Source organism: Syngnathus floridae, chromosome 14, assembly GCF_059516105.1.
Source record: "Syngnathus floridae isolate MCC-2025c chromosome 14, RoL_Sflo_1.0, whole genome shotgun sequence".
Classification (NCBI taxonomy): Eukaryota; Metazoa; Chordata; class Actinopteri; order Syngnathiformes; family Syngnathidae; genus Syngnathus; species Syngnathus floridae.
Window position 1 is genome coordinate 2,970,456 of NC_142426.1, and position 22,800 is coordinate 2,993,255.

At 43.5% G+C, this 22,800-nt stretch overlaps 6 protein-coding genes across 9 annotated transcripts; 3 read left to right on the forward strand and 3 right to left on the reverse strand.

Annotated features, from left to right (window-relative positions):
* The first annotated feature begins 322 nt into the window (after positions 1-322).
* zp3f.2 (zona pellucida glycoprotein 3f, tandem duplicate 2) lies at positions 323-1,986 on the forward strand. The gene is made up of 9 exons (XM_088396262.1): positions 323-478; positions 544-728; positions 796-899; positions 966-1,057; positions 1,131-1,311; positions 1,372-1,465; positions 1,531-1,619; positions 1,689-1,780; positions 1,848-1,986. Exons 1-9 carry the CDS (start codon positions 418-420, stop codon positions 1,925-1,927), a joined length of 978 nt encoding a protein of 325 aa, XP_088252388.1. The 5' UTR covers positions 323-417; the 3' UTR covers positions 1,928-1,986.
* A 964-nt stretch (positions 1,987-2,950) lies between these two features.
* On the forward strand, positions 2,951-4,745 carry LOC148387017 (zona pellucida sperm-binding protein 3-like). Of its 2 annotated transcripts, none has more exons than XM_088397364.1 (9): positions 2,951-3,110; positions 3,185-3,351; positions 3,410-3,510; positions 3,583-3,671; positions 3,731-3,908; positions 3,981-4,086; positions 4,169-4,254; positions 4,390-4,481; positions 4,544-4,745. In XM_088397364.1, the coding sequence occupies exons 1-9, from the start codon at positions 3,020-3,022 to the stop codon at positions 4,600-4,602; spliced, it is 969 nt and encodes a 322-aa protein (XP_088253490.1). In that variant the 5' UTR covers positions 2,951-3,019; the 3' UTR covers positions 4,603-4,745. The 2 variants fall into 2 exon arrangements, with proteins under 2 accessions (XP_088253490.1, XP_088253491.1); XM_088397365.1 differs by having other exon boundaries at positions 3,996-4,086.
* Positions 4,746-8,804: 4,059 nt separating this feature from the next.
* On the forward strand, positions 8,805-11,737 carry rnf212b (E3 ubiquitin-protein ligase RNF212B). Of its 2 annotated transcripts, none has more exons than XM_088396611.1 (13): positions 8,805-8,974; positions 9,305-9,429; positions 9,503-9,555; positions 9,690-9,764; positions 9,894-10,000; positions 10,079-10,178; positions 10,251-10,279; positions 10,360-10,400; positions 10,650-10,674; positions 10,758-10,812; positions 10,989-11,041; positions 11,136-11,166; positions 11,235-11,737. In XM_088396611.1, the coding sequence occupies exons 2-11, from the start codon at positions 9,321-9,323 to the stop codon at positions 11,034-11,036; spliced, it is 642 nt and encodes a 213-aa protein (XP_088252737.1). In that variant the 5' UTR covers positions 8,805-8,974; positions 9,305-9,320; the 3' UTR covers positions 11,037-11,041; positions 11,136-11,166; positions 11,235-11,737. The 2 variants fall into 2 exon arrangements, with proteins under 2 accessions (XP_088252737.1, XP_088252738.1); XM_088396612.1 differs by lacking the exon at positions 8,805-8,974 and adding an exon at positions 8,985-9,125.
* A 36-nt stretch (positions 11,738-11,773) lies between these two features.
* Positions 11,774-16,029, reverse strand: homeza (homeobox and leucine zipper encoding a). The gene is made up of 3 exons (XM_088396608.1): positions 15,612-16,029; positions 14,784-14,867; positions 11,774-14,394 (listed from the first exon to the last, which is right to left on the reverse strand). Exon 3 carries the CDS (start codon positions 14,365-14,367, stop codon positions 12,385-12,387), a length of 1,983 nt encoding a protein of 660 aa, XP_088252734.1. The 5' UTR covers positions 14,368-14,394; positions 14,784-14,867; positions 15,612-16,029; the 3' UTR covers positions 11,774-12,384.
* Positions 16,030-16,848: 819 nt separating this feature from the next.
* Positions 16,849-20,957, reverse strand: dhrs1 (dehydrogenase/reductase (SDR family) member 1). Of its 2 annotated transcripts, none has more exons than XM_088396609.1 (9): positions 20,817-20,957; positions 19,528-19,676; positions 19,008-19,151; positions 18,711-18,790; positions 18,503-18,635; positions 18,147-18,278; positions 18,001-18,070; positions 17,808-17,888; positions 16,849-17,736 (listed from the first exon to the last, which is right to left on the reverse strand). In XM_088396609.1, exons 2-9 carry the CDS (start codon positions 19,669-19,671, stop codon positions 17,600-17,602), a joined length of 921 nt encoding a protein of 306 aa, XP_088252735.1. In that variant the 5' UTR covers positions 19,672-19,676; positions 20,817-20,957; the 3' UTR covers positions 16,849-17,599. The 2 variants fall into 2 exon arrangements, with proteins under 2 accessions (XP_088252735.1, XP_088252736.1); XM_088396610.1 differs by lacking the exon at positions 20,817-20,957 and adding an exon at positions 20,275-20,431.
* Positions 20,958-21,381: 424 nt separating this feature from the next.
* c14h14orf119 (chromosome 14 C14orf119 homolog) lies at positions 21,382-22,744 on the reverse strand. The gene is made up of 2 exons (XM_088397395.1): positions 22,034-22,744; positions 21,382-21,967 (listed from the first exon to the last, which is right to left on the reverse strand). The coding sequence occupies exons 1-2, from the start codon at positions 22,463-22,465 to the stop codon at positions 21,794-21,796; spliced, it is 606 nt and encodes a 201-aa protein (XP_088253521.1). The 5' UTR covers positions 22,466-22,744; the 3' UTR covers positions 21,382-21,793.
* Positions 22,745-22,800: the final 56 nt, after the last annotated feature.

The window sequence follows — 22,800 nt, forward strand, 5'->3', positions numbered from 1 at the left end:
ATTACGTTACCGAGTGTTACCGTTTATAAGTATATGTCTTTATATTGTCAAGAGTCCTCTAATGTTTGTTGCATTAACTTTGACTGTTTCCCCCCAAAATGGTTATTTAATATTCCATGTTTTTTTTATTTGTGTATATTTTATTCACAAATAAAAGATATATGAGAAGACGAAGAAATTGAATATTTTTGGTGCAAATTAAATTTTATAGTAATAATAATAATCTATTTACATATTTTCACCCACAACCTCTGACTACAAATAAAAAAATGAGATGTGGGCCATTGAGCAAACAGCTTTGGGTGTGGACGGTTAAAAAAAATTGTTCCTGTTCCTGCACAGATGTCTGGCATTGGTATAATTAGACAGGAAGTGTGTATATAATAGCACTTGCCAAGTGTCTTGGCTTATTCAGCCATGCTTCTCCATCTCTTAGGTGTGACACTATTGGCTGTTTTTGCAACAGCTGAAAATAAAGGTATTGCACACACATGCTTTGTTAATACTGTACAGGTTTTTCACATGAGACTCCTTTCTTTACAGATATCAAAATAGAATGTAAGCCAGACTCTGTAAACATCACATGGATCATCAGTGAGGAGCTGGTGCCATACTCGACGTATCTTTTCCTTGGAAACTGCATACGGTCAGATGCGACTGTTTTGCCAACGGGAGAATGGGTGCTACATTTTCACTACAAATTCAGAGACTGTAAATTTAAGAAAAAGGTAAGACTAGCAAATACGGCCATCTGAATCCTCAGAAGCTTCTTGATGACCAGTCTGTCTTCCACAGATAAAGGGGAAACATCTGATCTATCAAAATGTGATGACCTACAAGCCTGGAGTAAAGTCACAGCCACCACTATACGAGTATTTCTTTGAATGTGTCCAGAAAAGGTGCGGTGTAGTTTTAATATCCACTGTTTACCTGACCCCATTTAAAACCTCCCCAAATATTTGTAGGCCAAAAGGGTGGATTCCTCCATTCCTGAACCCAGGTGCCAGTGTTTCTGTAGGGCATGGTGGCCTCGTCTTCCATATGGCACTCCTCAATGGTGATTTTCCTCGCTGCCATACAAAAGATTTGATAAAGCATGCATAGACTCAGTACTGGCGTTCTTCATCCAGAACAAATGACAGGCATAGCAAAATCGAATGTAATCCCGCTGGGCTCGGTCATGCCCATCTGGGCGGCTGTGGAGCAGAAAGCCCATCAGCCCTTGCGGCTCTTCATAGAGGAATGTGTCGCAGCCCCCACTGCAGAGCCGGAGCTACATCAGCAGGTTCATCCCATCATTGTCAACAAAGGGTAGGTCTCATTTGCCTTTTCAGTGTAAAAACTGGATTTGTGAGCGTTTACTTTCTACAGATGTCTTATCGAGAGCAACTCGGCGTTTGTCCCTCGATACCATTCATCTGCACTTGTTCTTTCCCTGCAGTCATCCATGTTGGGTACTGGAAAGGTGAGAAAGAAAATGACCAATTTGTAAAGTGACTGATTTTTATTTTATTTTTTTTCCCCCTACAGCTGTACATTCACTGTAAACTTGTTGCATGGGATCCTGAAGTCCTTGATGAAAGCAAGAAAGCCTGTCAATATTCCAAACAGAATGGAGGGCAAGTGTTGCACGGAGCTTCCTTTTATTTTTAATCTGCCTGTGCAATCATTTGTACTTTTATTCTTAGATGGGAATTACTAGACGACCCATCCCAGAACAGCCTGTGTAGCTGCTGTGATCAGATCTGCAAAACTCGGCTCAGACGAAGAGCTGAACAAAGTATTCTTTTTTTGGAACAACTTTGGGTTGAGCTGCCACATGAGTATATTTGTACCTCTCTCCTTAGAATTCCATGGGTTGAGTCAACTTTCAGTGTTGGGACCATTGGTCATTGTGGATTGCTCGGAGAGACGTCTGACCACATAAAAAGATGGAGGCATTTGTTTCTGATAAGGATGCAGAGAATAAAATATTTTTGGACACAATGTGACTGTTTCAATGAATTGCAACTTTCTTGGCCTGGGGTTTTCTTTTTCTTTTTTTTTTGGTGGAGGGGTGTCTAGAGTTTGAAGTGAATGGGCCCCCCCCCCCAACCAAAGTTTATTGTAGTACAGATTAACTTAAAAAGTACAGATAATTGTAGCAGAATAAATGAAGGTTATGTTGACAAATAGCCTAGTTCTGTCAACAGACTTGGAAAATGTTCAAATGCCAGTGATGGTTTTACAAAGGTAAACTGATTTAAAATGCATTGAGATTAAAGTGTGGACATCACATATTCATAAATAACCAGTGTATTTTTTTTTAATTGAAAGTTTGCCCCATGGGAAAAAATCTATTCAATTTGATATCAGTCTTAATTACTATTCCTGTTCTTGGGTGAATATATCAGTTCTTACGCAGTGTTTCTGTGCACGAGTGTAAATGGATTTTTGTTGCATGAAATGATATCAGTTTATTCCTAACAGTCTATTCTATTCATTTCATAGTGTATATGCAGATTTTAGAGCGGTCCAATCAGATTTGATCCACTATGTGCTCACGCGTCATCTGTATTGTTGGCCAGCAGACTCAGTAGTGCCAGCAGATATATTATAAATCATATTCAAACTTGAACTTTAACCAATCAGATTTAAAATTCACCGCCACACAATAGTGGCAGAATTTTCCATTCCTAGATTGGTAGGTCCAAACACGCTAAATCTGACTCATAAAAGAAGATTGCAGCGATCCGCACACACTAATTCAATAATCAGCATGATCACTTTCAATTGTTTCCGATGATATTTTTGTCATGTTACAAAATAAATTGAATTTGAAAGGCATGGCACAGCTAAGCTGTTCGATTGCTTCCTATTGATGATTCTTCTATTTGTGACGTGCTATCAGGAGGTCCCACCCATCCATCCCAGATATGACTTTTGAAAAATAGAAAATTATGAGTAATCAGGTGCACCTGTGCAGGTTGGCAGGTGAAACAGCTGATTGAGTGCTCAGAAGGGATAAAAAGACAATTCCATGCAGCAAGCACTTTGTTCAGTCATGATGGCTTCCATTTGGCATAGTGCATTGCTTTTCAGCTTAGCTGCTGTCGTTGCAGTATTTGCAGGTAATGTTGCTTTGCTGGAATTTTTTTTAACCCAGTTTATTTGCTGTATGTTGTGTCTTTGTTCCCCCCCCAAGATGTCAAGCTGGACTGCAGGCCTGATTTTGTGACGCTGGTGTGGAGGGAAAGCAGACACCATGCTGATACGTCGCTTTTTCGTTTGGGAACGTGCGCTCCCATCAGTGCATCTGCTCGGGAGGCAACTTTCAGAGTGGAGTATAAAGATTGTGACTTCAGGACAATGGTGAGTACCTGTATGTGCTGTTCCCTTGTTCTTTTGACATCTTAACACTTTCTCCTAGGTGACTGGGGACAAGGTAGTGCACACCAACGACCTGATTTATTTGTCGCCTGACTCTGGAGTGCAAACTCTCACCCATCCTGTTATTTGCGTATTTGACAGGTTGGTTACGTGCTTCTGTTGTCATCAAGAGCTATTTTTGAAGTTAGCGTTTTAACCTGTACCACGTTGCAGGCCGAAAGAATGGGCCCCGACCAGTTACGATCCAGTCTTCTCAACCTATGGCCAGTCGGGTCTAGTGTTCCATATGGCACTTATGAACGGTGGGGTCATTGCTGAAATGACTTCATTTTGTGTTCAAGCTAACTATTTTTCTTTTAAGAGGACTTCACCGGCCCGGCTACATCAACTCGTTCTGCGCTCGGGTCGTTCATCCCGATCGTGGCTCGTGTGGAGGAGAAAATGCATCAGCCGTTGCTCCTGCTGATTGAAGAGTGTATAGCGACAACTACACCAGAGCGGCAGTCAGATTATTATTACAACATTATCGGCAATAAGGGGTACTTTCCTAAAGCAGGCCTAATGGCTTCAACTATTGTGAAATCTTGTAATTCTCCTTTCTTTAATCATAGCTGTCTTTTGGATAGTAAGATGTCACAGTCCAGATTTGAACAAAGGCTGATTTCATCAGAAGTCAGACTTTCTCTTCAAGCGTTTAGATTTGCTGTTGAAGAGGAGGTAACTTTTCAAAATTATTTTGTATTTTTTTTTTCTTTATTCCCCCCAACTTCATATTGATTTTAAATGTGCTTCTCAACAGGTGTTTATTCACTGTAAACTTGTAGCTTGGGATCCATCTGGTATTGACCACACAAAGAAGGCGTGTAACTTTGTCAAAGGGCATGGGTAAATGTTTTGAATTTTTATCAGCCATTAGCTTTTTAGTGTCAACCGTCTACCTTAAAGTTCTGGTCAATTTCCAAAGAAATATCATCTTTAGTAGTAGAAATTTATTCAATCCTAAATGCCTCACCACTTCAGGTGGGAGTTGGTGGACAACCTTGCACATAGCAAGTTGTGTGATTGCTGTGAAACAAGTTGCAAGTCCAGGTGGTCAAGGAGTGTAGATTCAGGTATCCCACACCTCTCTCTCCTGGAATCATCTTGCTGGTCTGACAAGATCTTGTTTTTGCAGGGAAACATGGAATTGTCGAGAATGCAGTCCTTGGACCCCTGACGATTCCTAAAGTCTGACCCTGAAGGGGCAATGTCTACTTTTTGTGTGGAATGACCTTGCGTAACATTTATTAACAGGAATGGTCCTCTGTGCAAAAAATATTTTATTTTCACAAGTGGTTTAGTCAACCAATTTTGTCCAATAAACAATCTGGAACACATGTCTGACCTTTGCGCATATTTGAGACAATAGCCTTAAACATTTGATTAAAATGCTTGCTATCTGCCTCCTGCAGGGGCTTGCTGATGTGCTGCTTATTTGAATCAAATTTGTTGTCATCCTCAAGAACTGTAAGCGTGTTTGACAAAAGTAACACTGCAGGCCTAAACATTGAATGGAATTGATTCATCCACATGGCAAGTGTAAATCTTGTGTTGGCTTTATGGCAGAACATGTCTGCATATGCAAGTGGCTCTCCTTTTGATCAACAACCAATGTAAACAACTGAGGCCATTTGGCTTTTGTTGGTTTGCCTTTGAATTTCACGCCATAGCACTCTCAGGCAACCAAAATTAAACTTCACATTCACACCACTGTTTAAAGAACAGCTTTTTGATGGAAATTCAGCCTGTTAACCTTTAAATTCTATGGACTATGGAAGCAAAAAAGGACCAGTTTTGCTTGAGGGGTTATGGTTAAAGTTGCAAGTTAGAATAAGTTTTTTTTTAAAATGTAATTCAGCAGAGAGTGTCTAACCAATTCAATCCTAAACCTAGTATGAGAATATCTGTCTTGATAGTATGAAATGGCCACTGTTGATTCAGCATTTTTTTTTTTTATACAAGCTCAGAAATGTTGGAGTAGTTGATGGAATCTACAGCATGTCTGAGTTCCATAAAATTCTGACTCGTGTTAAATTTGTAATCATTTATTTGTGATACATTCAATTTAAAATTACAGTTCGGTTTATACCTTACCAGGTGTGGTTTTCTTTTTGCTATATCAAAACGGTGGAAAGACCTCGTCATTAATAGTTTGTCTGTTCCTTAATCAAAGTTGCTGTTTAAAAAAAAAAAAATTATACAGTATAGAAATAGTTTTCATTTATATGTATTTAAAGTATTCGATTTTTTCCGACTGGAGGCGGGGCTCGAAGGCGAGCGTCTGGTGGCCGGGCCTTTGCCCATGGGGTCCGGCCGGGCATAGCCCGAAATGGAAACGTGGGTCCCCCTTCCCATGGGCTCACCACCTGTGGGAGGGGCCAAAGGGGTCGGGTGCAATGTGAGCTGGGCGGTAGCCAAAGGCAGGGACCTTGGCGGTCTGATCCCCGGCTGCAGAAGCTGGCTCTTGGGACATGGAATGTCACCTCTCTGGCTGGAAAGGAGCCCGAGCTGGTGTGCGAGGCAGAAAGATTCCGACTAGATATAGTCGGACTAGCCTCCACGCACAGTTTGGGTTCCGGTACAAGCCCTCTCGAGAGGGGCTGGACTCTCTTCCACTCTGGAGTTGCCCACGGTGAGAGGCGTCGAGCAGGTGTGGGTATACTTATTGCCCCCCGGCTGGGCGCCTGCACATTGGGGTTCACCCCGGTGAACGAGAGGGTAGCCTCCCTCCGCCTTCGGGTGGGGGGACGGGTCCTGACTGTTGTTTGTGTCTATGCACCAAACGGCAGCTCAGAGTACCCACCCTTCTTGGGGTCCCTGGAGGAAGTGCTGGAGAGCGCTCCTTCTGGGGACTCCATCGTTCTACTGGGTGACTTCAATGCTCACGTGGGCAATGACAGTGAGACCTGGAAGGGCGTGATTGGGAGGAACGGCCCCCCTGATCTGAACCCGAGCGGTGTTCTATTGTTGGACTTCTGTGCTCGACACGGATTTTCAATAATGAACACCATGTTCAAACATAAGGGTGTCCATGTGTGCACTTGGCACCAGGACACCCTAGGCCGCAGTTCGATGATCGACTTTGTAGTCGTGTCATCGGATTTGCGGCCGCATGTTTTGGACACTCGGGTGAAGAGAGGGGCGGAGCTGTCAACTGATCACCACCTGGTGGTGGGTTGGCTCCGATGGTGGGGGAAGATGCCGGTCCGACCTGGCAGACCCAAACGCTCTGTGAGGGTCTGCTGGGAACGTCTGGCAGAATCTCCTGTCAGGAAGAGCTTCAACTCCCACCTCCGGCAGAGCTTTTCCCACGTCCCGGGGGAGGCGGGGGACATTGAGTCTGAGTGGACCATGTTCCGCGCCTCCATTGTTGAGGCGGCCGACCGGAGCTGTGGCCGTAAGGTCGTTGGTGCCTGTCGTGGCGGCAATCCCCGAACCCGCTGGTGGACACCGGCGGTAAGGGATGCCGTCAAGCTGAAGAAGGAGTCCTATCGGGCCGTTTTGGCCTGCGGGACTCCGGAGGCAGCTGCGGAACGCGGCTTCGGCGGTTGCTGAGGCAAAAACCCGGGCGTGGGAGGAGTTTGGTGAGGCCATGGAGAATGACTTTCGGACGGCTTCGAGGAAATTCTGGTCCACCATCCGGCGTCTCAGGAGGGGGAAGCAGTGCAACGTGCTGATGACCTCGACTCGGGATGTCGTGAGTCGGTGGGGAGAATACTTCGAAGACCTCCTCAATTCCACCTACACGCCTTCCATTGAGGAAGCAGGGCCTGGAGACTCTGAGGCGGATTCTCCAATCTCTGGGGTCGAAGTCACTGAGGTAGTTAAAAAACTCCTCGGTGGCAAGGCCCCGGGGGTGGATGAGATCCGCCCGGAGTTCTCAAAGGCTCTGGATGTTGTGGGGCTGTCATGGCTGACACGCCTCTACAACGTTGCGTGGACATCGGGGACAGTGCCTCTGGATTGGCAGACTGGGGTGGTGGTTCCCCTCTTTAAGAAGGGGGACCGGAGGGTGTGTTCCAATTACAGGGGAATCACACTCCTCAGCCTCCCTGGTAAGGTCTATTCAGGGGTGCTGGAGAGGAGGGTCCGTCGGGAGGTCGAACCTCGGATTCAGGAGGAGCAGTGTGGCTTTCGTCCTGGCCGTGGAACAGTGGACCAGCTCTACACCCTCGGCAGGATCCTCGAGGGTGCATGGGAGTTCGCCCAACCAGTCCACATGTGTTTTGTGGACTTGGAGAAGGCGTTCGACCGTGTCCCTCGGGAGGTTCTGTGGAGGGTGCTTCGGGAGTACGGGATGCCGAGCCAACTGATAAGGGCGGTTCGGTCCCTGTATCACCGATGCCAGAGTCTGGTCCGCATTTCCGGCAGTAAGTCGGATTCGTTCTCAGTGAGGGTTGGACTCCGCCAAGGCTGCCCTTTGTCACCGATTCTGTTCATAATTTTTATGGATAGAATTTCTAGGTGCAGCCGAGGCGTTGAGGGGGTCCGGTTTGGGGACCTCAACATCGCGTCTCTGCTTTTTGCAGATGACGTGGTGCTGTTGGCTTCTTCAGGCCGTGATCTCCAGCTCTCGCTGGAACGGTTCGCAGCCGAGTGTGAAGCGGTCGGGATGAGGGTCAGCACCTCCAAATCCGAGTCCATGGTCCTCGATCGGAAAAGGGTGGAATGCCCTCTCCGGATCGGGGATGAGATCCTGCCCCAAGTGGAGGAGTTCAAGTATCTTGGAGTCTTGTTCACGAGTGAGGGGAGGATGGAGCGTGAGATCGACAGGCGGATCGGTGCAGCGTCGGCAGTAATGCGGACCCTGTACCGGTCCGTAGTGGTGAAGAGAGAGCTGAGCCAAAAGGCAAAGCTCTCAATTTACCGGTCGATTTACGCTCCTACCCTCACCTATGGTCACGAGCTATGGGTCGTGACCGAAAGAACGAGATCCCGGATACAAGCGGCCGAAATGAGTTTTCTCCGCAGGATGTCCGGGCTCTCCCTTAGAGATAGGGTGAGAAGCGCGGTCATCCGGGAGAGACTCGGAGTAGAGTCGCTACTCCTCCACGTTGAGAGGAGCCAGATGAGGTGGCTCGGGCATCTTATCAGGATGCCTCCTGGACGCCTCCCTGGGGAGGTGTTCCGGGCATGTCCCACTGGTAGGAGACCCCGGGGACGACCCAGGACGCGCTGGAGAGACTATGTCTCTCAGCTGGCCTGGGAACGCCTTGGGATCCCCCGGAATGAGCTGGATGAAGTGGCTGGGGAGAGGGAAGTCTGGGAGTCCCTCCTAAAGCTGCTGCCCCCGCGACCCGACCCCGGATAAGCGGAAGAAGATGGATGGATGGATGGATGGATGGATGGATGGATGGATGGATGGATGGATGGATGGATGGATGGATGGATGGATGGATGGATGGATGGATGGATGGATGGATGGATGGATGGATGGATGGATTTTTTCCGAAGTTCAGTGAATGTCTCAACGGTCAAGTCAGGTGGCTCACAAGCTAATGTAGCACGCTAACGGCCGCAGTCACTCGTCCGTTTTTTTGTCAACCACTTCTCACATTTGCGGCAGGTAAGATTACGAAAATGTCACGGCATGTTTTATATTCGACAGCATGTTAAGTATTTTACGTTTGTAGTCACACGGGGAATTTGATTTGAAAATGTTAAGTAGCAACAACTCATAGCTAACACGTGCAGGCATTAATCGCATGCTACAAGAGGTAAGGATAATTGTTGGTGTGATAAATGTATTATACATATACTTAAAGATAACGTGATAACACACTTAAATAAAAGTAATTTGTTTAAAAAAAAGTCGTTTTCAAAGTGAATAGTTTTGCTCTTAGCGTTTGTTTGTTTGTTTGTTTGTTTGTTTTATTTTGTTTTGTTTGTGTGCAAGATCTAAGGGGGAGCAAATGGAGTGGTTCCACTGCAACAAGTGCTTCATAAGACGTGGATCAACGTTTGCAGTTTCTACCTGTGGACACATCTGCTGTGAAGCTTGCATTAAATCTGCCATAGCTGGTCTGTTCTCGTCATATTCAGATTCCTTGTAAAAAGTAGTTAGTCACTGTTGGGATTGTGCATTTCTCCTCAGCGAAATGCGTCATATGTGGAACCAACTGCCAATATATTCCCATCACAGACAAGGTTGGTTATGTTTTATATCTTATGTTGCGGTGATCCAAATATTTTCACATTTCCAGAACCAAATTATTTCATTGGAAATGTTGCTGTATGTGGTGTTTGTAATATTCAAAAAGGCTTTGTTTTTTTTTTTTTAGATGAAACCGCAGGACAAAATGTTTTTCATGGACCCCGTAGAGCTCCTCATTTCACGGCTAGAACGCATTTTACAGGTTTGTTCATACCTGACTGCTGTCTTTTTTAATTGCTCTCACATTCTGAGAGGTATTTAACCTTAATGGTGACTGAAAAGAGCCCTGAAATAAAATCTGAACATCTAAAGATGAGAACTCATTCCTCAGATTACCAATTTTCAACGGATGCAAATGGAGCGAACGTTGGCGTATTTCAAACACAAGTCTGTCGAACTAGAAAAGCGCCTGAAAGAAGTCACTCAGCAGAGTTACAGGTGAATTAAGAATACATTTATTGTTCCCCCCAAAATGCTACTTACCAAAATTGTCACTGTTGATTCTTTTGTCATCAGGCAAATAGCTGAAATGAAAAGACTGAATGCTGATTTAAAAAGCCAAAATATGGAGTTGCAAAGAGAGATTGCAGAGTTGAAAAAGCCTCTCTCACAGAGGGTACGTGTTGTGTTTTGAATTTCAAAAGTGTTTTGGGAAAAGGTGTTAATAGCGGTAGTCTGCTCTCCATAGGGTACTCCTTCACCATTTCAAACAAATCGGTAAAAGCACATTTCTTTTTCACAATAATGAATTGTGTTGAGGCTGTAAGTGAAACGTATATGTCTTGTGCACTGTGCAGCGTTCGAAGGATCTCACTTCCTGTGGCTGTCACTCCTCCTGGTAATTTCAGTTACTTCTTTTTAATTTTTGGTTTGTTTTTATTGTATATTTGTAATTAAGCCGAATCATACAAATCCTTTGCAATACAGTTGAAGAATGATTTATTGTATTATATATTATAAATCCGAATGAAATTCCGACATATGCAAGAATTTAATCTTCAAACCTTGCATTTTTGTTTGCTACAAGAATGGCATTCTTTAAAAATACTTATATTTTTTACTAATTGCATTTTTCTTCCATCTCCAGTTACTGCTCAATCGAGAACTATGAGGTACGTTTGACAGCCATTTTGTCATACAGCCTCTAATTTACAAGAATGACATTTCAGCATCCATATGTGTTCTGTGGTTTCAGTCCCCTAGGTCCAACGTGGCCCAGAAACAGAGGTCTTGGTCTTGCATCTCGTAGAGTTTAGTACCGTGATCATTCTATACATTTTTTGAAATTTTCCAACATTTTAAATGAACAAAAAGACTGTACTGTTGTGGAGCTGCTGGTGCAGATGACACACTCATTATTTTAAAAAAGATGTCTGAATTTGAAGAAAATGTGAAAATAATTTCTCCTGTTTGGAATTTTACTCAGAGTCCTGGATCAATCACTTCTTTGTCTAGCCACAGCCCTCTTCTTTAGACACAGTAAGTTGCATTTTTTTTGTTTCCTGTCATTCATTAGTGTATATTAGGTTTGTCAGAATATTAAATGTCTTGGTGCTGCTTATTGTTTTTAAAGGGACCACAATTCCCAACACCCTATCTCCAAGGTAAGAAATACAATGAATCTTTTTGACGCATTTGCGTCTAACCCCTCTTCGATTTGTGTCGTCCACAGAAGCCCAAGCAGCTTCCAGTTCCATCAAATGGCTGCTTTATCAGTACACTCACCTAGGCATTAATCAAACCGGTTGAAGCAGGCTTTTTTTTTTTTATCCAGTTCAGTTGTTGCACTGCGTTGTTTTCCATTGAGTAATTTATCAGTCATATGATCTCACTGTTCTGGTTTCCGCATGGTGCTGGTTATTGCCAGCTTCGAGTTAGAAGCTGTACATACATGCGATAAATTGTAAAAGGGCCTTAACATGCATTTGACAATCGCTTGCAAAATTCGCAGTCAAAATGTAACACGTTCATTTGAAGTAGTACGTTTACACAAATAATTCTTTAAATGTGTTCTTAATTTGAAATGATTTTTTGAAAAATTACCTTTAAAAAAAATGTAAGCAAGCATATAATACATTTCACTAAATCGAGTGAGGTGACTTGGTGCACGTATGCTATTGAAGATGATGTGCTCTTCTTAAGTACGGTTACTTTAAAGTAAAAGTATTTCAACAATTGTGTGAGTTGTGTTTGGGATACATACTGCAGAGGTGAATGGCAATGTTTGTAACTTTTTCTTTTAATCTAAACTTGTATAAGTTAACAAACAACAGCAGGTTGAAGGAGGACAGTGTTTAGTACATGAAATAATTGGACAAAACGGCAGCAGGCTCCAAATCCAAAGTGCAAGATGTCAAATTCAAGGGGAAAATGTCCAGTGTGCATTCCTTACTACAAGGAATAATGGGTTAGAAAGGAATGATTACTCAAAATGTCAGTGGCTAAGTTGTCTCGTCCACTGTCTTCTTCGGGTACCAAAAGAGCCACCAGTTTAAATTACTGCTACAATGAGCTATTCTGCAGTTCAAATCTAAACAAATAAGAAAAAAATATAGCAAACCAGTGTACAATTTTCTTTCCTATTTACAGCGACACGGGCAGCAAAGTTATTCCGTTTCAAATATATTAGGATAAACAGAGAGGGAAGTCAATGTACAAGCCTCAAACCTTGAACTGGGCTTGTACTTGGAAGACTAAACGTTACAATACAACGCTTCAGATAAAGCAAAAATGGAATCACACCAAGTGACGACTTAGCTTGCTGGTAGAGACGATATTCGAGTACTGAGTCAACACGAGCCCTTTTGTAGGCTTCAACCGCTTTAATCTGCAACAAGAAGTTCTTGGTGAACCTCGCCCACAACCTGAGCTGAAAACCAGTCTCGCACTTGCTGGTAACTCATTTTGGATTTCTTGCATAATACGTCAAGGTCTTTTTCGTTGAGTGAGCCCGTTGAGAGAAAATATCGTACTAACGGTTGGACATTCGGGCAACCTGCGCCGGTTCCATTCACTTGAGATTTTCGTTTGCGGCTACCTCCAACTCGTGGAGACAGTCCTGAGCCATTAGGTAAAGCGGCGTTACTCTGCTGGGCGGCCAGCTCTGCCAAGAATTTGTCACGGACCCCCTTAACCCATCGCAGTTGGCCGTTTTTAACAGCGTAACGCGTGTCCCCAAACCACTGGATAACATCAGCTCGAGGTAAACCGGTAATCCTAACAAGTTCTGTGTAATCGTCACTCTTGGGCCACTGACAGCGGAGGAAGTGCTGCTTCAATAAAGCCAACTGCTCCTTGGTCTTCCTGGGTCTGCCGCCAGATGAGCGGGATGTCGACGCTGTTGAGAGGTGTAGATTATTGCCCCTGGCCGAGTGCTCGGACTTCTTTGATGCGCTGCTGATGTTGTCTGAGGGCAGTTTGTATGGTGACGCCTCAGGTGGTGGCGTTCCAGAGGGGGAGGAGCTGGGAGAGGATTTGCATGCGTCAGGCGGTTCCTGCGGAGGAGCCTGTTGGTCCAGCTTGCAGGGCTTGACCAACTGTAAAGGTTCTTCTTCGCTTTGCTCCCCGTCTTTTAGACTGTCTCCATCACCAGACAGATCTTCCATGGCTTCATATCCCTCCGCCTCAAGGTCCCGTTCCCCGAAAGCCTCAAGGCTGTGAGACAAGAAAGTCTGGAAGAAATGTGAATTTCTTATCACATTGCTTCGGGCTACCTCCTGGCCTTTCCCCGCCGGATTAAAAAGAGCACTCTTTTGAGTCGTGAGTGAAAGAGGTTCGCTTTGTTGTTCGTGTTTGCCTCCTACAGCTGGAAGGCTAGAAAAGCCCTGGGCCGCTGCCAAACTTCCTCGTCCGACTCTAAGCTGGTAACGGCTGTCGCTGAACCATTTTCGGATGTCGTTGCGGCTCAAACCGGTCTCCTCCTGCAAGCGCCTAAGCTCCACCTCTGCAGGCCAGTTCTCTCTCAAAAAACTCTTGCGAAGTGCAGCAAGCTGAGCTTTAGACTTTTTGTAGCGTCCGTGGCGGTGTTGTTGTGGAGAGGAGCCCGAAAGGTCTAAAGACACCTCAGCAGGAGCAGCAGCAGCATCGGCGGTGATGGCAGCCACCGCATTAGCACTTGATGGTATCTCACTTGGTGGGCGGTAGAAGTAAGAATCCTGAGGCGGCGGTAATGTGGAACTGAAACACGGGCTAGTGGATTTGGTTGGTTTGTAAGAATCTGGTGATTCACATTTTGGTTTCTTCTTCTGAGGAGACACAATAGGCAAAACGGGTTCGGTGACAGAATCTTTCTCCTCAATGACTTTGGCTTCCTCACTTGGTTCAGTGGAGTCATCAAAAGAATATGGCACTGATAGTTTCCGCCGTGTCTCCTCTATCTCCTCTGATGACCAACTGATTCCGTATTTGATTCTCTGTACCATAAACCAAACCTTAACTTTGTCCAAGGGCAAAGAGCAAAGCCGGGCTAGGGTGTTGACCTCAAGTGACGACGGGTATGGAAACAAGTTAAAGGCTTGGACGAGCTCTGGAATGGAGTCCAATTCGCGGGTTTGATCAGAATGTGTCCACACCAATTTCAGTTCTTCTGAGACAAGAGGCAAGCACACAACAGCGTTGTGGTTGGTGGTGAAACTGGATGCGGAGCCTGGGTTGCTTTCGGGTGACCTGGCAGGAAGATGCAAATCTTTAACAGCGTGTTTATCTTCTTGCTTTACTTTACAAACAGTCTTTGTGGTTTTGCTATCCAAGAACTTCTTGGCCACATGCGCTCCCACTCTGCCGTTTTGTTCATCGAAGGTCGCCATCTGGGCCTTGGAAGTCGGGTGTTTCACCTGGAAGAAAAAGGCTATTATTTCACATGTTGATCGTTTCCCAAAAATGTCAGACCACTAGAGTTTATATGCTAATGTTTTCACAATGTTTTGTTTTGCCCTCATTGTCGAAGTCAGTTATCGGACAGCTGTTCCCCCTCCCCCCCTCTACTTTGAACTCCTTATTCTGAACTCCCCCTGAAACGAGTTGTATACCCGGTCCAGACTGGGTTCCCCTCCCCCAAAGTGTGGTGGGTGACTTTTGTTTTGTGTGAGCAAGGGGGGTTAGGTGTGGGGGGGGGGGGGGGGGGGGGGGGTGCGGGGGGGGGGGGGGGGGGGTACTGGTCGCAAAGGGTGGGAGTGTGGAGAACGGACATCCATGAGAAAACCCTTCACGGTTACGTTCTCACCCTTTTCTTATTAGGCTTTGTTCCACTTCAAGTTTCCAAAGACAAGTAGAGCCCCTTCGTGAAGGCAAACAGCAGAGCAGAAGCCTGTGAATTTATAAACGGAAAAAATGATCAGCATTAGTCAAACTTTATTTTTTTCCAAGTTAAAAAGTATTCAACTTGAAAACACCTTAAGAGAGTTTGGTAGTTTGTTTTAATGTTAAGCAACAGGTATCTATCAAACAAATTTATAATGTAACTTTTTTGTGAAACTATTTTGAATTAAACAGTTAAAAATTAGGATTAAGTACAAATCCGTTACTTTTCTTTTATTCTTTGGGTTTTTGTGAATATGTGAATAGCCCAAAACAAGCATAGCCTGGGCACTGTCGTCAATCATATATAAACAAAAAAAAAGCCACTAATTTCTTAATAACGGGTAACATTTTAAATGGGAAACAAGGAAGAATACGCATCTTGTTATGAGACTGCGCCATGGCCGAAGATTGAGGTCGCTTTTTTTTGCCTACGCCAAAAAAAAATGTGTAACCAAACCACGAGCCAACTCTAACGCCACAACGTTCGTCATTCGTTACCTATTGGAACAAATAGGGGCGCTAATTCAAGTAGCTGTCCCGTGTTTTGTTTTTTTGGATCCGAGACGTAATGCATTGAAATGGAAACTGTTTTTCCAAATAAGGTTTGAATCGGGTAAAAAGTTGCTCGTTGTACCCCTAACAATGGTAGTCGTGCCTGTGCCCCTTTATGGCGTACTAAGTAAAACGCTTGACTGAGCTGGCGCACTTCGCCGCCAGACACACTTGGATTTAACGCTGAAAATAAACTTACCGCAAAAGAATCCGTTGTCCCGGAGCTCCGTGTGAGCGAAAGGACAACGAGTTGAAAAGGGTCCAGTTTCCGTTGAATGAGAGGCGGCTCTAAATGGCCGAAGTTTGGAAGAAGACTGGACACAATGCCCGTCCGTCTGGCGCCTTGACCCTTGGCTTATTTCACCGAGCGCCTCGTCGGATTAACGGCCAAGGAAGGCAAGATGCGACGGCGACTAAGTTTGTCACCCTTTCCTTAGACTTAGTCTCGCTTGCCCCCGCCTTCGGCGTCTTTTTCTCCCGACTGAGAGGTGGTGTTCGGTCGCGATCGCTGCTTGGTCCGCGGCCGCTTTTGTTCTGTTGAGAAGTGTTTCCACTGTCCGGCCAGATCGAGGCGAGGCGGAGCTGCGGACCAGGAAGCCCAACCAGGCCCAACTGACTGTTACGGCCTCGGCGTAGTGGGTGTGCCAGTCTGCCGGGGAAGGCTTCACATTGGTGGGAGAAAGCGTCTGTACAACAAATCCCGGCCAGTGGGCTAAACACTTTTTTTTTCCTTCCCCCTACGTGAACCACGTTGCGCCCCCCATCAAATCTGGGCCACATTACGATGAGATTTATTTGCGTAGAGAATCATGTATGTAGAATCATGCATGGAGTAACCAACAGCACTTGACGTGATGTGTTTTTCCGTCTTTATTTGTTCAAATGATATCAAACATGTCCAGTAGCTACAGAGCTAATGATGGTGCTTATGCAAATTTGAAGAGACAGGCTCCAAAAAAAAAAAAGAAATGACACGCACAACACTGGAGTCAGCACAAAGGTGGGAAAAAAAAACAACACTTCCCAAAAATGATTCATTTTGAGGATAGACACCTCATGGGCTACAAATGAGTTACCAACAGTTTCTTTTCCTGAGAGGAAATAAGGGAAATGTACCGTCAGATAGCTTTCTTTAAATAGCTATAAAAAATGCAGCATAATGCTCAGTTTAAATTTCAATGCAGGACCAGTTTAGTACAGTTTATCAAATAGACCCGGAGTTTCAAATTAAAGGACTATTATAGAGAAAAACTCTTTTCAGGGTGCATATCTAGAAACATATAAATGGATTGCACAAAAGCAAGCACAGTGAAAACATTAAAAGCTGAGATTTGAGTCTTCAATTGATGTAAAATATTTAGCCTAAACAGTTTCGTGGGTGTGAAATGGTAGTATTAAATGTTAATTCCTTTATTCAGAATAAGACAAAACAGCAGTTTAACCCTTTAGTGATCTTTATTAATAGCATACCGTTTTGTAAAATAGTAACACTTTTTGTAAAAATATGTACGTATGTGCTTTAATATTTTATCAAATATTGTTATACATTCTGGCTGCATCCACATCCAATACAGCTTCATAGTAATCACAAATAAAATTTTACATTCTTAAACAAAAAAAGGTAATAAGCATGAGTAGAAGCTCTCTCTATATGTATATAACTAACCGCAAAGCGCACTCAATTTTGTGGTTTGTTTTTCGGTTATGCTAAAATGGTAGGTAACAAATAATGGAAAAGAGTACAAATACAAGATGTGCCTTCTTCTGAGGTTTTTTCCCCCCCAATACTATATGGCTCGATTCGACATTAAATGTGTGCAATGGTTTATTGTATTCACATATAAGCTTAACGGGTTATATATTTTTTTTTATTCCTATCAAGTTTTTTTTTTATTTCCATCAGTTTATTGTCATTATTTTCTGGCATTTCTCTTGGCTGTAAGTCTGTAGACATTAGATTTCAGCCTCTTTGTGCTACAATGTCAATGTTATCTGCCCAGAGCCAATATTATTGAACCTATATTATCAATGGGACTGTCTCTTTAACACATCACATTTTCCAAGGTCTTCTAGCTCACTCACAATATTACCATCCTCAGATTCTTTATGAATTTTTTTTTCTTAATTTCAATAGGCACTTGTGGCAGTTGCGTTTAAAAAGTAGTCACAAAGAGGTTTTCCATGTGGCTAGACATTGTTGCTACCCATGGAAAGCATAGAGCGTGGAATTCTTATAAAAGAAGGGACCACATATGAGAGCCAGGAGAGACGCGGAACTTGGGTCAGCAGGAACTTTATGGAGGTGAAGTCTTCAACACTGCGCCCTGGAAAAGCAAACAAAAATAAATACCATACAAACACTTTGATTTTCAGTCTTCCCCCAAAAGTGACTCACCATTAAAGTCTCGGAGCCCATAACGCCTCGCCAGTTCACAGGTCATGAGAATTTTTCCACTCAGCGACATCAGGTTTTTATCTTTGAAATGGAGACAGGGTTCATTAGTTGAAGCTGAAGAAGTCAAAGTCATGTCAAAAATGATATTTGCAATTGTATCATATTTCTGTCAGCGAATGGATAATAGGCTTACCTTGAGCAAGGTTGACAATGCACAGGCCACTAAATTCAGTGGTTTCTCCATTGACAAACACATCCTTAACCTGAGGGTGAAACAATTGAGATATTTGGCGTAAACTGCATACTTTACACACGGAGTTCATCTGGCTTGGCATCTACTTTCTGTTGTGCATCATCTGAAAGCACCATCTCTTCTACTAGCTCCGTCTTCACTGGTCCGGGCCACAGACTGATGGATGCCACGCCGCTTTTGCGAAGCTCCACAGCCATATCTGCTGCCATGCGGTCACACTGTAAAGTTAAAAGTCCCAAAGTCCCAATGATCATCGTCACACACACATCTGGGTGTGGTGAAATTTGTCCTCTGCATTTAACCCATCCCCATGTGATTTTGATCCATCCCCTGGGGGAGAGGGGAGCAGTGAGCAGCAGCAGTGCCGCGCTCGGGAATCATTTGGTGAAATGGTTTCATTACTCCAAAGATAAATCCCAGACCTAGGGAAACACCAACTTACTGCCGCTTTCCCAACACCGTATGGAACATTGAAGAGATATCGCACTCCTCCCATGGATGAAATGGTGACGATCAAACCTTGACCTTGAGCGACCATCATACGGGCCGCATACACCGAACAGATATAGTGGCTTCTACCAGATTGAGAATTAACACCAAAAAAAAAAAGGTTAAATGAATTCATGTTATCCATTCAAAGTGCTTACTACCTTAGGCCCGTGTTGTTTATGGTATCCCACATAGACGGCTCTGTCTCCCAGAACTTTTTCCCCTGGTTCTCAAAGATGGTCTGCAATGACAGCAAATATTTTGTGAGATGATAAACAATTAAAGGTTTCTCTCACAGTTAATGTTATCATGACAAATCTTAGAGGCGAGGTCATATTAGCTCACTTGACATTGTTTTTATTTGGCAGAAATTTGGACGCCAACCACGATTACAAAAGAGAATGTTTTCCACTTTGGAGGATCTGTAGTATGAGAATTAGTGCTTGAATGCCACCAACCTGTACTCCAGCATATGCGTTGTTTACTAGGAGATCCAGTCTGCCACTTTGTTCGAGTTTTATGCGTTCAAAGAGTTTCTCAATGTCTGAATCATTAGTTGAATCACAGATGACCGGCACACACTTTCCACCCCTCTGGTTTACCTGAGCAGAGAGAGAGCACACACAAATCCGTTTTTCCCATAAAGTCATTTTTAGCATTTACTTGCGTTTTAAAATGAACAGACAGACAATATAAATTGTAGATGTGAATTTGAAAGAAAAAAAAATCATCCATTAGTCATCTAATTGCCATGAAGTCAACAATTATTTCATAAAAAAAAAAAAAAAAATCATGCACTAGTCATCTAATTATCACAACGTGAACAATTATTTCATATCAAAACAAGCAGACATTTAAAGATGAATTACTCAATCGGTAAACAATGATCTACAGAAAGAGGAAGTTAAAAGAAAATGCCTTAGCTCAAGATTAACTTCTTGGTATGTGCTTCTTGCCACACCCTGCTCAGAATGTCACCTGTGTTGCCGTTTCATTAAGAGTTGCTTCGTTCCGTCCTGTGATGTAGACATTAGCGCCTGCTTCACAAAGCTGCAGGGCTATTCCTTTACCGATGCCTCTGGAGGCACCTGTGACCACACAGATCCAACCGGACAGGGACATGTTCTCTGTGGACCGCAGATACATCATAGGTCAATGTCGCCAATTTTTGCCCATCAAAATGCACAGAAGCTTTTGCATAGTCTAAAAATACATTTCCGGATTTTAAACGAGGCAGACGCTGTCACCCATCGCTCGTCCTGGTATGCCAAAGTTGTCGTGCTAGTTTGTAGAAGTGGGAAAAAAAAACATTACTAAAATTAAATTGGCCTTAGTGACGACATGGAGCAGGGGTCACCAACATGATCATCAGGTGCAGGTTGTGGGTCTAGTCTCGAAATAGCTTACCAGGTAAGAGACATTGTGATTTTCTAAGAATGTTGAAGAAGTGATCTTTTGAAAACATAAACACTAGCAGAGATTTATAGAAATAAAACATGAAGAGAAATGATCAGTAATAATACGACCTACATTATTATCTGATAGTCCTTTAAAAGGTTCGTGACCCCTGACCTTCCTGACCTCAAACTAACAAAGTATATCGAAAAAAATGCTTTTCATTCACCCTTGCATAACGATCCAGCGTGCGCATTTGTGTAAGAGTGATGATGACGTTTTTAGAAAAACAAACAGCAATATATTTAAAAAGTTAAGACTTTCCGTTACCGTTTTCAGCTCGGATTTTCTTGGACAGACGATGTTCGATAGTGAGTGCCAACAATGAGAGAGAGGCACGACACAACTTAAAGCAAAAAAGTGCAGCGTCACTTAGGTTCTTCTTGTGGCCATGATCAACAAGAAAAAAAAAAGAAGAAAATAACGGGGCGTGTACAGCAATGGGTCATCATTAACGTGATAACGCCAGTGCATTCACGATTACTCCATAGTTATGGAATGGGGGAAAGGGTGAGCGGCACGGCAAAGGTCAACAGGTAATAGTTACAGTTGTTGCAGTAACTCGAGTTATTCAAATAACCATTCGAAAATACAAACGACCACATACTAAGAAAAACAAGACTCTGCATCCAGCATAAAAGGAGACATATGTAAATTCGAAATATTATGCAAATGTAGAAAATAAGCAGCTGTTAATTGCCATTTAAATTGACCAGAAATATTATTTCAAATTCAGTGCAAAAATAAATAAATAAATAAATCTATAACTGATTGAAATCAGATAAATGCATGAAAGGAAAAGGGCAACTTACAGCGATTGGAGTCAGATATTTCTTCCGGCGACGTCTCCGGACTTATCTGGCAAATTGCGAATGCTTTGCTGCTGATATGAGATGAATGCAACTCCTCCTTTCTTCTTTTCGAGACATTCTACCGCAGCTGCGATACAATATTGTGCTTTACTGCCCTCTGACGGTAAAATATATATCTTACAATATTATATTTATATTTATTTATATTTATAATTGATATAATATATTTAGTATATTTTGCAACTCTTTGACTAATAATAAACTTGAAGAACTCTATAAATATACAACGCGGCTAAGATGAACAGTCTGTTTTTTCGTTTTGTTTATTGGTTATTGTTGACATAATTTAGAGGTAGTAAAAGTACTTTGTGTGACACTGTGTGGAAAAAACAGGTTATCATTCAATTCTTGAGTGTAGTGAGAAAGTGAGAGAAAATGTATCAACTACACTTGAAGGCCTTATCATTGAGAAAGGACAAAATACTTTTTGAAAAACACTGAAGAACCCCAATATGCATTTTCCTGCATTTTGAACCTATGCGTCATATCAGAAACAAAACAAGGGTACAATAATGTATACTGTTTATTTGTACAGGTTTACAAAAAATGTCCACACCATATCCAGTATATAAACCAGGGTAGTCACCATGAAAAATGATCATACAGCTCTTAAAGCTAGAGGTTCAATCAAGATTTGTCCATGAAGTACAGTACGCATTAAACACGGTTAGTTTGGTGATTAAAAAACAAACTAACTAACAAACCAAAAAGAAAGGCGATGTATGACAAATCTTTTTTTTTTTTTTTTTTTTTTGCGTGTGATGTTTCCCTGAAGAATTAGACTTTTTAAAAGTTGGTCACAATGCTCCAAAGTCGTTTCAACATAAAGGTAACATCTCAGCGTGCTAACACCTACATTTACTGTGACTATCACATTCATTTTGCTTCTTGTCCCTGGGTGAGTTTGACATCATGATTTAGTCTCTGGCCGCTGTACCTGCTACACAGGTGTAAAAGTGGGAAACAAATGTGGGATCCCTCTCTTCCAGTCTGTATAAGAAGTGATTGCGCTCTTCCTCTCCCCAGGACTCAAACCATTGTGTCCACAGGCGAAGCTGGCATTCAAATATGTTTGGTAGTCTGTCCTTAACCTTGACAAAGTGCAAAAAAGAAATGTTTCATCAATTTGGACACCACTGGGTACATTGTGCCATTACCTGAAGAGTACTGAGAGAGTCCAGAAGCGTGCACACCTTCCCAGGCACGGCTTTGCCCACCAGGTCCTGCAGAAATCTCTCCCGCTGAGAGGAATTCCAGCTTTGGAACCAGCTCAGGACGCACCTCTGCTCCTGGAGGCTCACATAAGAGATGGGCACTGGCTCTCTGACCTGACCTCCGCATGTCAAATTCTCAAGGGTGGGGGGTCCGGCGACACCATGGGGTGCCGAGGGAAAGCCCTCCGACCCCCGAGATGAGAGGCCGAGCCGGTCTTGTGTTCCCAAAGTCGGTGACTCCGCAGTCGTCGGCGCACCCCCGAGCCTGGAGCGGTAAGGACCACACAAGCCGTCTGTGGCCGACATTTTGCGGCTGTCCGTAGAAAATTGCTGCTGGTGCTCCGAGTTTTGAGTGACGGAATTGAACCATGACATCTTTGGACAGGCTGTTTGGTTTCAACATGAGAAGAGCAAGCAGCGACTTGTGTGATTTGGATCAATCGGCAATACTAAACGAATGAGGAAATCCTTGGATTGGTATAAGATCAAATCAAATGTACGTTTAACGGGCAGCCATGAACATGAAGTACCTTTGTGCACGAAGGCGTCAGCCCACCTTTAGTAGCCTAATTGTCATATCTAAAAAGTAACACCGTCATGACCATTTCTTCGTTTGCTGTTCTTCATCGCATTTAACAGCCGTTTGCAATCTGTAATGGCGCATTACCGCCACCCATTGATTTCCAACATTACTGCTTTGCCTTGCAATC

What these genes read in the sequence shown, in the direction of transcription:
- zp3f.2 (XM_088396262.1), top strand. Translation starts at nt 418, where the DNA reads ATGCTTCTCCATCTCTTAGGTGTGACACTATTGGCTGTTTTTGCAACA. An exon ending in TATTCCAAACAGAATGGAGG is followed by an intron (nt 1,620 to 1,688) that starts GCAAGTGTTGCA and finishes TTTTATTCTTAG; the next exon opens with ATGGGAATTACTAGACGACC. An exon ending in CAGACGAAGAGCTGAACAAA is followed by an intron (nt 1,781 to 1,847) that starts GTATTCTTTTTT and finishes CTCTCTCCTTAG; the next exon opens with AATTCCATGGGTTGAGTCAA.
- LOC148387017 (XM_088397364.1), top strand. Translation starts at nt 3,020, where the DNA reads ATGCAGCAAGCACTTTGTTCAGTCATGATGGCTTCCATTTGGCATAGT. An exon ending in GTTATTTGCGTATTTGACAG is followed by an intron (nt 3,511 to 3,582) that starts GTTGGTTACGTG and finishes ACCACGTTGCAG; the next exon opens with GCCGAAAGAATGGGCCCCGA. An exon ending in AACTTTGTCAAAGGGCATGG is followed by an intron (nt 4,255 to 4,389) that starts GTAAATGTTTTG and finishes TCACCACTTCAG; the next exon opens with GTGGGAGTTGGTGGACAACC.
- rnf212b (XM_088396611.1), top strand. Translation starts at nt 9,321, where the DNA reads ATGGAGTGGTTCCACTGCAACAAGTGCTTCATAAGACGTGGATCAACG. An exon ending in GTCACTCAGCAGAGTTACAG is followed by an intron (nt 10,001 to 10,078) that starts GTGAATTAAGAA and finishes TTTTGTCATCAG; the next exon opens with GCAAATAGCTGAAATGAAAA. An exon ending in AAAAGCCTCTCTCACAGAGG is followed by an intron (nt 10,179 to 10,250) that starts GTACGTGTTGTG and finishes TGCTCTCCATAG; the next exon opens with GGTACTCCTTCACCATTTCA.
- homeza (XM_088396608.1), bottom strand. Translation starts at nt 14,367, where the DNA reads ATGGCGACCTTCGATGAACAAAACGGCAGAGTGGGAGCGCATGTGGCC.
- dhrs1 (XM_088396609.1), bottom strand. Translation starts at nt 19,671, where the DNA reads ATGTCCCTGTCCGGTTGGATCTGTGTGGTCACAGGTGCCTCCAGAGGC. An exon ending in ACGGTGTTGGGAAAGCGGCA is followed by an intron (nt 18,279 to 18,502) that starts GTAAGTTGGTGT and finishes TTAACTTTACAG; the next exon opens with TGTGACCGCATGGCAGCAGA. An exon ending in TGGGCTCCGAGACTTTAATG is followed by an intron (nt 17,737 to 17,807) that starts GTGAGTCACTTT and finishes TTGCTTTTCCAG; the next exon opens with GGCGCAGTGTTGAAGACTTC.
- c14h14orf119 (XM_088397395.1), bottom strand. Translation starts at nt 22,465, where the DNA reads ATGTCATGGTTCAATTCCGTCACTCAAAACTCGGAGCACCAGCAGCAA. An exon ending in ACTCTCTCAGTACTCTTCAG is followed by an intron (nt 21,968 to 22,033) that starts GTAATGGCACAA and finishes CACTTTGTCAAG; the next exon opens with GTTAAGGACAGACTACCAAA.